The 10,226-nt window shown below is 60.1% G+C and overlaps 1 protein-coding gene across 1 annotated transcript; it reads right to left on the bottom strand.

Annotated features, from left to right (window-relative positions):
* Positions 1-239: 239 nt before the first annotated feature.
* On the bottom strand, positions 240-1,376 carry PRR7 (proline rich 7, synaptic). The gene is made up of 2 exons (XM_058546996.1): positions 950-1,376; positions 240-728 (listed from the first exon to the last, which is right to left on the bottom strand). The coding sequence occupies exons 1-2, from the start codon at positions 1,350-1,352 to the stop codon at positions 331-333; spliced, it is 801 nt and encodes a 266-aa protein (XP_058402979.1). The 5' UTR covers positions 1,353-1,376; the 3' UTR covers positions 240-330.
* Positions 1,377-10,226: the final 8,850 nt, after the last annotated feature.

The following is a 10,226-nucleotide window of genomic DNA, read 5'->3' as shown; positions in this document are numbered from 1 at the left end:
CCTCGAGTTTGAAGCAGGCTGACCTCGAGTTTAGTTCTGCACCCTCAGGCCAGTTTGTAGCCGAACGGCGCATTCAGGTTCTGTCCCGCCAAGGCCAGGGCACACCTGGCCACCTTGGGCGCAAGCAGCGGGTGTCCCCTCCGCTTATACCAAACCAGATCACACACCTTTATTATCCTCAAAATGTAACAAACGGGGTAAGAAAGCCCTCCCTCCCGCCCCGTCCCCAATCCCCCCCCGCCCCCGGAGTCCAAAGGAAGCATTTAAAAAGCCCCGCAGTCAAGCCAGGCCAGGAGTCCGCGGGTGGGGCCCGGGATGCCAGGCGCCCCTCTATACGGCTGTAGTCCTACCGAACAAGGGGATGGAGACCGGCAGGCGCCAAGCTCCGTGCTCCAGCGGCTCGCGGCTGCTGAGCTCCGAGTCGGTCCAGCTGGGGAAGACCCGGCGGCCGCGGTCCGCCTGCAGGCAGAGCGCAGAGCAGGGTGGCGCGGGCCGCGGGGCGCTAGGCAGGTGCAGCGCCGAAGTGTAGCCCCGGTCAAGGAAGAGGGGCTTGTAGCTGGGCGGCGGCTGCTCCTGTTTCTCGGCGCTGTCACGGCGGCTCAGAAAGGGCGTGACGATCTTGCGGTAGAGGCCGCGCGTGTCCGTGAGCACCTCGCTGTAGGGTGGCGGCGGCTCGGCCATCAGCACCGCCTCTTCGTAGCACGGTGGCTTGGACATGTCCGATTCCGCTGCGGAGTAGAAGCGGTCCGAGGGCGTGAGGTCACCTGTCCCCAGCCTTCCGCAGAGGCCTGGGCCAGCCGCCTACCCCAGACCCAGCCTGCTCCCTCCTCCTAGGTTCTCGGTGAGGCTGTCCAGTGCAAGCCTCGCGGGAAAGCAGGAGCCCGCCCCCTTGCCGAGGCCCCGCCCACCCCGGTGGCGCGGGTCGCCCGTGGCGGAGGTCGGTACTTACCTTGGCGCGGGTAGCTCCAGGGCCGCGGCGGCACGGAGAGGTGCGGTGGCGGCGGGTGCGGAAGCGCGTGGTGATGTGCGTGCGCGTGTGCGTGCGGCTGCGCGGGCCCGTGCAGGAGCGGGTGCACGTGCTGATGCGCGTGCGCCGGCGCCTCAAGGCGGCCGCGGTGCGGTGGTGGCGGTGGCGCCAAGCCCGGGGGGCTCCCGGCCAGGCTGCCCTCGAGCTCCAGGGGCTCCAGCTCGAGTGCGCGCAGGTTCTGCTCACGCAGTCGCTCCTCCTGGCGCCGTTTGAGGCGGCGGCGCAGGAAGCTGCAGAAGCAGCAGAGTAGGACGATGAGACCCCAGATGAGCCAGAAACCGGCGAAGCACGTAAGGAACGTGTAGGTGCCCTGGGACATAACCATGGCGGCGGCGCGGGCGGCGGATCCTTGGCTGCTTCACTGGACACTGGGCTCCTCTACGTGGCTCCGGGCCCGCGCGACGCTCCCAGGTGCCGCCAGCGTCACTCGGGGGCCCGCGGCCGGGAGCTGCCCGTGGCGGGGCTCAAGTCGTGCGCGCGCCGGCGGGGGGCAGCAGCAGCCGCGCCCGCTCCTTCCCATGGCGCCGGCGGGCGCGCGGGCGGGCCTCACCCGGGGCCGCGCGGGACCTGTGGGACAGACACCGGGCGCGGTGAAGGCGCGCTGCGGCTCCCGACGACTTCCCGGCCCGCGCCCGTGCCCTGCGCAGTCCGGGGGAAGTCTCCTCTGCGGGAACCCCCACACTCCCCAGGGTCCCGGTGACGTCACCGAGAGGGATTACGTCACGCCTCGAGGTTTCCCCGGTGGGGTTTTCCCAGATCTGAGACCCGGCCGCCGCCGCCAAGCCGAGGGGACTCCAGGCGGGCCAGCAGGGGGCGCGCGAAGGCCGGTCTCGACCTCTGCGCACGGGAGATTCTCCACCCGCTTCCCCGGGGAACAGGGTACCCCCAGCTCGGAAAGGGTTTCAGAGGCCCGTGGGCAAGCCCCCAGGATGCTGAAGAGGATCCTCGGCGCGACTGCCTTGCGGAGGGAAAGGGTGGTCCACCTCCTCGAGTCCCACAAGCAGCCCACTGGCGCCCAGCTTCAGCCCTGTGCATACGCCCGGCAGCCCCTGGCGCTCTAGGTCTTGTACCCGCCCCCATCCCTGGTTGCCCAAAGCATGGAACATCCCGGCCCACACCGCGGCCTCCCGGTCGTCGCTGCTCTCGCAGGGGGGCTTGGGCGGGTGGTTCCGACTGCTACCGCACGCTACCAGCCTGCCTTTGTCTGCGCCGAACGCGCCGCCGGGCGTATGCCGTTGCCTCTCTCTTTCCTCTAGGTGCCTCCGCGCGCCGGATCCAACTTGGTCTCTGCTTCCCCCGTCTACTCATGCGCAGCCCCATTTGGCCCTGCCCTTCTAGCTCCAGGCCACTGTGTCCCTTCCCCCAATTCCTTTCCCTCTGTGCAGAGGGGAGGAAAAGTAGCTGTCTTCAGTACCACCTGGTCGCGCATCACTCCAGATGGGCACCTCTAGTTCCACCACCACCTCTCCACAGCCAGGGTTGAGAGAGGAACCTTGTTTCCTAAGAGGTATGTAGGAGGGAGTCTTGACTGTGGAGTGATGGGTGGCAGGCGACTGTTCACCACCCCCGCAGAATAGAAATGAGCCCTTCTTGAATGCCTTATACTCAGGGGCTTTCACATAAAACCCTTTGGGGTAACTGAAATGATTCCTATTTTACCCATAAGGAAGGGGGGAAGCAATTAACCGTGTAGATGGTAGGTGGCAGTGCCGTAATTTGAACCCAAGCCTGACCACAAAACCCTAGCCTGGGGTGGGAGAGTGCTGCTGCTTGAGCTATTTTGTAGGCCTCTTCCAGGAGCCCCATGGGCCCCCTCTCCTCAGCATGCCCAAGGCACACACACAGTCAGCTCGTGGGGTGGGGCACATGGGGCCTGAGCCCCAAGCTGGGGCTCCATATCAACCCTGTTTCTGACTGGTCTGGCAGCAAGCTAGGGGGAAGGGAGGCCACAGGCCACCTGACACTTCTCCCCAGGTGGCTCCTGTCTGATTCCTTGGCTGCCTTGTGCCATGTGCCACTTGGTGCTCGTGCCAGTCCCCTTTTTGTAGGCCTGCGTTCCAGAACAGACAATGGCAGGAACAATAGCTCCACCCGCCCCCTCCACAACCCTGCCATGACGCTGCCATGGCGACGCAGCCCAGATAAAAACACGATGCTGCCAGTCACTGGGAGTTAATTAAATCTGTTGTTCTCCTTTTCCCAAGCCCACAGAAATTTTCAGGAATGCTCTGAGGAAACTGGCACTAACTAGGAGGCTCCTTGGCCTGCAGGGCAGGAACAGCTCCGGGTCAGAAAAAGTACTTCTGGGGCTGGAGGTGATGGAGTTTAGCTGAATTAGAAATAGAAATACCCGCCAAGGACCATCTACTGCATGTCAGGCCTTGTTCTAGGCCCTTTCCATGCAGAATCTTACATGATCTTCAACACCACCTTCTCCCTAGGGGTCATGCCCGTTTGATAGATGAGACAGGCTCAGAGAGGAAAATGACTTGACCCGGTCACACAGCTAATAAGGAGAGAGCTAGGATTTAGGCGGATTCTGAATCCAAAGTCTGTGTTAAAACACTTGCCTCTAAGTGACAAGTGAGATGTAAATGAAAAGCCCAGTGCATGTGAGGACTCAGTACATGAGGACTTGGCAGCTGTGGGGACACTGGGAAGACTGGCTAGCCTGTGGCCAAAATGTGCCTTCCCGTTCCTTCCCACCAAGGCCTAGTGCTTCTGGCCGCCAGCCCTTAGCTCAAGAGGGGAAAAGGCTACAAGGTGGAGAAGCAATGGGATGGCAGCTCCAGGGTTAACAAGGCACAGAGAACATGGTCCATGCCCTCAGGAGCCCAGCGCAGCTAGCTGGGCACTACAGCAGAGTGGGGCAGGGCACACCCAAGCTCCACTGGCTGCTACTGTCCCCCTCAGCCAGGAGGCAGGAAACATTGCTGCATTTTACAGATCATTGTAAATGATCTGAGAGAGGAAGTCTCTTGCCTGACGACTCACAGCTGAGCTGGTCCTCTGACCCGCGCCCCTCCCCCCCCAACACACACACACACTGGCTCTAGCGCCCAGTTTGAGGGGGGGGGGCAGTTTGAGTGGTGTGCGTGTGTATGTGTGTTGCTTGACGCAGTGGTACTCCAGCAGGCCCAGATGGCAGGAATCCCGCCTGAGGCCTCCCTCCCGCCCTATGTCTGGCCCCCAGGTGTCCTCCGTACATTATCACCTAACCCACAGTAGGGGCTCAATACATAAACGTTAAGAGAGTCATTCAGACCTTTCCAAATGCTTTTCCTGACCACGCCAAGCTTCTGAAAACCTCCCCGAAGAGCTGTCCTTTTACCCCTCCACACCTCTGTGCATGCTGCTGCCTGTCTGGGGAGCCCTTCAGACGCAGACCCTGCCTGCAGCCTCTTGCTCACAGCCACTCACCTTCCCCATCGCCTCCAGACTGTTCACAGCAAGTACCTGCTACTTGTCTAGCTCCACCTGTGTGTCAGGAGTGCTGCCTGCGGATGGACTCATCCTTCAGTCTGCCATTTTATGATTTGTTTTCTGTTTGTTTCCTCTTTCTCTTTTCTTAGCTTCGTGTGGGTTATTTGAACATTTTTTAGGATTCCATCTGGATTTATTTGTAGAGTCTGTGAGCATATCACTTTGTATGGCTTTCTTAGGCCACACACTCACTGGGAGCACACAGGGGGATGAAAGTGAGACCGGGGGGTGAGTTTCTTAACCTCCATGATGCCTCAGTTTCCTCTTCAGTGACTGTGATGAAGGTTGAGCTAATCCATGCAAAGGGCTTGGAGATGCCCCAACAAATATTAGCGCTGATGATGTTGGCTTCAGAGCTGGGGATGCACAGATGTGTGTGTCACCAGGGTGCTCCCTGCCCAAGGGCTGGACACCACAGACAGTTCTCACAGTCATGCTACGAACTAGGTGAGCATTCTTCCCACTGACAAATGAGAACACTTGGCTCAAAGACATTAATGACACCCAGCGTCACAGAGATCTCTTATTCTAGGGCCTGGTGCACCACCACGGGCACCCACCACATTGCTCCTCTAGCATGAAGAACCCCAGCACCCCAACCTTAGACCCCCAAGATCTGCTACTGGGTCCTTTATCTCAGCAAAGGGCCCACCATTCACTCTATCCTCCAATCCTGTTGTTTCTACCCTCAGTGCAGGGTGCCTTCATCTGTCCACTTTTGGTCCCCATGCCACTGCCTTGGCAGGCCACTGCTGTCCCTCACCTGGGCCCCTGTTCCCATGCTTGCCAGTGCTCTCTCTCCTGTGCAGTGCTCCTGCCCATCCACCCACTCTCCACGTTGCCCATTTCCCCCAGGCCCTCTCCTGTCTGAACCCTGTGGCGACTCCCCACCGCCTCAGGAGACAGCCCAGCTCTTTAACCCAGTCTCAGTGGGCACCCCTCAATCTGGAGTGAGCATGTGGAGGGCTTGTTAGGATGCAGAGTGCTGGGCTCTGCTCCCAGTGCTTGCTTCAGTAGGTCTGGGGTGGGGCCTGAGAGTTTGCACTTCTAACAAATTCCCAGCAGCTGCTGGTGCTGCTGGTCCAGGGAGCACACTTTGAGAACCACTGACCTAGATCAGGGCTTCCAGGAGGAGCTCCTGCCAGACCTCTTCAGCCTCACCTTTTGGCGCCCGGTCCCTCTGCAGCCAGCCGCTTTCCATCCTGCACTGCTGAGAACTCTGCTTTCTCCCGGCCCCAGGCCTGCAACACAACCTTGCTGCTCTCACCCTGTGCTCGCTACTCAGCCTCATGGCCTCCCCTGTCACTCCTGGACAAGTCAGCCCTGAGCCACCTCACCCCCAGGGCTGGAGAAGCCCAATGACATCACTCACAGGGCTCCATGGTGGCCTGTGTGCAACACCAGAGGCTGCATCTGTTTTGATCATCTGGCACACAGTGGGTCAAACACCACTTGTTGAAGGAGTAACTGGAGGTGTCCAGTTATCTGTTTGGTCTTTTAGCTGTAGGACAGGTAACACCTCAAGAGCTAGGTCTGTATCCAATTCATTCCTAAGAAATGTCAGCCATTCACCAACATGTCACTGAGAGAGAAGCTGTCACCCAGCTCACGGCCCTCGCGAGGTAGTTTGTAAATGAGCTGAGGATCCATATAGCTGTGTGAATAAAAGGAAAAGACTACACGGGGCCACGTGCCAGGGGCTCTGGAGTAGACAGAGGGAACCCCAGGCAGCAGGGGCTCTGAGTCACAAGGTGAAGCCCTGAATGCTGATGGTCAAGTGAAGGGACAGGGACTCAGACCAGGGGACAGAGGAGGGAGGGAGGAGTGTGACGTGTGGAGCGAGGGTGGGGTGGAAGAAGAAGGTGACTGCGTGCCCTGCACGTGCCAGGCCCACTGCTAGCCTCTTTACACTTGTCATCTCGGGGCACCCAGGAGGTGGTGCTGCCATCACCACTCTACAGACAGGGAGCTGGCACCAGCGCAGGCCCACACAGCCAGGTGGTTGTGAAGCCCAGGTGACTGTAAAGCCTGCTGTCCTGGCAGGAAGGACATTTCAAGGAGGCACTGATGACACTTTTCACTCCTCCCACACCAAGACAGATGAACTGAGGCCAGAGAGAGATGACAGGAATTGTCCCAGCTGCCACAGTCAGCCGGGCATGGAGCTGGCCAGAGCCTCATTTCCAGCTAGGCTGAGGTACCAGCTTGGCACGCTTGTCTGCAGGTAGCATCTCTGTGACCCAACCCTAGAACTGGGCCAGGAACCCAGGGCTTGGAAACTGTAAACAGGACTACCGAGACTGGGGCCTCAGGGCCTGTGGGCAGAGAGGCCTTACTTGGGTCAGTGTCTACTGTCCTCAGATCTGTCTCTCCAAAGGAGGTGGCCACATCTCGGGGGTGAGGGGGTAGATGATGATACCCTCTTCTGAGGGGTAGCCTGGTGTAACACGTAGAGCACTGAAGCGGGGGCCCTGGTTTCAAATCCTACTTCTGCCCTGATCGGCTATGTGACCCCATCCCGTCTAGTCCTGTGCCTGAGCTGAAGTGTCTTCACACAGGAATGATGAGGTCTGCCTGCCAGCGCCAAGGGCAGAGCAAAACTGCTGAGGGATGTGAAAAGAATTCAAGACCAGCGTACATGCTGCACGTGACAAACTAATACCAGCACCTTGCAGTCTCAAGAGGCTCAAACGTGGAAACCAGCCCCTGGCGCTACATCACACAAACCTGGGGTGGTCCAGCAAAACCCACCATCACTTCCCTGTGGACCAGAGGGCTCAGCTTGTGACTCTCAGGCGGACACAGTTCATGAATGTGTTTTGTTGGCCCACAAGCAATTTTTAAAAATATTCTGATTAGTTGCCAACATTCAAAACTGAGGAATTTTTACATAAGCTTGGATTTATGGCTCATATTGAAAACTGGACAATCTGGTCATACCAAGTCTATATTGTCACATGGCGACACAGACTACAACCAAGTAACTCCTTGGCCCACCTCACTCATTCCATTGCCCTCTGGGCCCTAGAAGCATTTGGGTTTCCAACCCCTGAGCTAGCCTGAGCACCCCCAGGGGCCAGCACTGCACGGACCCATCTTTGCTAAATTCCTTCTCCCACAGCCAGGGCTGCAAGCTGATCAGACTACAGAGCCCACAAATGATCAGGCTATCAGTCCCACAAATGAAGGACTGGGCCTCAGGGGTTTTCTAGGGAACTGAAGCAGCCCTCACTGCTCAGTATCCCCCCTAGAGAAAATGGAGGGGGAGGCAGCCAGCCCAGCAGCAGCACAGTCCTACAGAGCATCTGGAGGAACAAGGATCTTGCTGATTTTATTGGAAGAAGGAAAAGTGTACCAAGGCCCAAAAGACAGGGAATTTCCTCACATTCATAGGAACGTGAAAGAAGGTTAAGAACGCTAATCTAGGGTCTGGCCCGGTGGCTTAGCGGTTAAGTGCGCGCGCTCTGCTACTGGTGGCCCGGGTTCAGATCCTGTGCGTGCACCGACGCACCGCTTGTCAGGCCATGCTGAGGCGGCGGCCCACATACAGCAACTAAAAGGATGTGCAACTATGACAACTGTCTACTGGGGCTTTGGGGAGAAAAAGGGGGGAAAAAAAAGGAGGAGGATTGGCAATAGATGTTAGCTCAGGGCTGGTCTTCCTCACACAAAAAAAAAAAAAAAAGAACACTCCTCTAGAAAGCTCTATAGTTTTGTTCTTCCTGGGTCACAAGAGATGGTGTGTAGCAGGCAGAGAGGGGCTGTGCCACCAGAAAAACCTGCACTGGAAACCTAGCCCACCACTTACTGGTTGTGTGACCTTGGGCAATTCACTTTACCTCCCTGAGTCTCCGAGTCTTCATCTCTAAAATGGGGATAATAAACTTACCTTGCACAGTGGTTGTAAGGATTAGGAGATAATGGATGCAGAGCACTTAACATAGGTTTCACACACAGCAGAAACAGAATGAAAGGAGCCTGTGAATAATTTCAAAGGCACTCCTGCCTGGGGGAGGGAGACTCAGACCTCACTTGGGCACCACCCATCTAAGGGCATCTTATGCCAAGGCCTCAAATGCCTGGGATAATGGTCACCTCTGGTGCTCAGGACACCTCCCTGGATGGGACAGGAAACCCAAGGGTGGTTGTGGTCCCTGTGATATTGAGTCTGAGGCCTGCGGTCAGGCTGGCATCTGCTGAGTCAGGCCTGGGAGAGCTGACAGGAGGGCCATTTCTCTCCCCAGCATGCTGCCCACTGAGGGGAGGTTGGGAGGGAAGCCAGAGGTCATTTCCTCTGACTCAGCGGCCATTCTCCTCCCAGAGGAGCTCCCCCGGAGGACAGGGCATCTCCATGTGGCGCTGGCCTGCCTGCTGGCCAACCTGCATGCCACCCAGCACAGTCTGGGCTTTGTGCTCAGACAAGAAAGGGACCCTTGTGATCCAGACAATGAGCCAGGGCGCTCCCATTTGGCCTGGGCTTCAGCTTCCCTGGGTTAGCAATGTCCTTTCCTCTGCTCCTGCCCACGCTGCTCCCACCCGTCCCCCGAGAATCGTGGCTTGGAACGCGGAGCAGAGACCCACCGCCGGCCCAAGCCGCGGTTTGGCACCTGCCCTGGCCACGAGGAGCAGGGATGCGAGCTTCTTTCCTCTCCCCTGGTAAGGAACATCGCCTCTGGGGCACCCAACTCGGGTCAAGCCATTTCGCAGGTGGGTGGGGTGGTGGGGAGTGACGGGACACACATCCCGGACCCAGCCTCCATGCCAACTCCTCCCGGGGCAGGCCCAGCGGCTGGGCCGCCCCCACGTTTGCAGCCACCCCAGGAGCCCTGCTGCGACGACTGCAGCCACGTGGGAGCCAGTTCATGCCCACGGGGCCGCTCGTCCCCCACCCCCACCCTCGACGGGCTCTGGAGGCAGGCACATCCAGACCTGCGAGGGGGAAGTCGCCGCACCCCTCTCCCCCTGCGCCCCCGTGCTGCGGCCCTGCGTGGGGTGGGGGAGGGGTGGGAGGGGGCGTCGCCGCCCCGCAGCCGCGTTGCCGGGGAGCGCAACCCCGTTGCTGTGGCAACCGTTTCCAAGCGAACCGGTGGCTGCTTGCGCCCCGCTCTGGCTCCCTCGCTCACTGGCGCCCTCCCTCTCCCTCCCTCCCTTCCTCCCTCCGGTGTGGGCTGGGGGAGGGGCTGGCCGGGGCGGGGGTCCGGGGCGGCGACCCGGGGCCAGGACGCGGAGCCGCCCGCGGGGAGGAGCTCAGTCCCGGGACCATCTTCCGCCCGTGCTCCGGGCCTGTCGGGCCCGCCGCCGCTGCCGCGGTACTTACGGGCCCAGGCATCCTCCTCGAGCTCGTCCTCCTGGCTCGGGGCGAGCGGCTCGGGCCCCGCGGGCAGAGCCCCCGGTGTGGGGGAGGCGGCGGCGGCCCCGGGGAGCTGACTGTGGCAGCGAAGGCGGCTCCGAGCGCTGGGATGGAGCGCGGGGCGCGCGCACGGGCGCGTACACGGCGCGTACCGAGCTCGGCGTGCGCGCGCGCGGCAGCCGGCGGAGGGCCCCCACCCTTCGCCACTCGCTGCCAAGGAGGCCGTCCACCGAGCGAAAGGCGGAGGACCTAGCGCCCACCTGCCGCGCCGAAGACTCGGCGCCGGACTCATCCTGCACAGGGAATGTACGCGCCACGCCCCACAGCTCCTGGCAATAGGTTGTCTGGGCCGGGCGCACGCAGGCA

The sequence above is a fragment of the Diceros bicornis genome, chromosome 1, assembly GCF_020826845.1.
Source record: "Diceros bicornis minor isolate mBicDic1 chromosome 1, mDicBic1.mat.cur, whole genome shotgun sequence".
NCBI classification, from domain to species: domain Eukaryota; kingdom Metazoa; phylum Chordata; class Mammalia; order Perissodactyla; family Rhinocerotidae; genus Diceros; species Diceros bicornis.
This window is presented reverse-complemented; position numbering and strand designations above follow the sequence as displayed.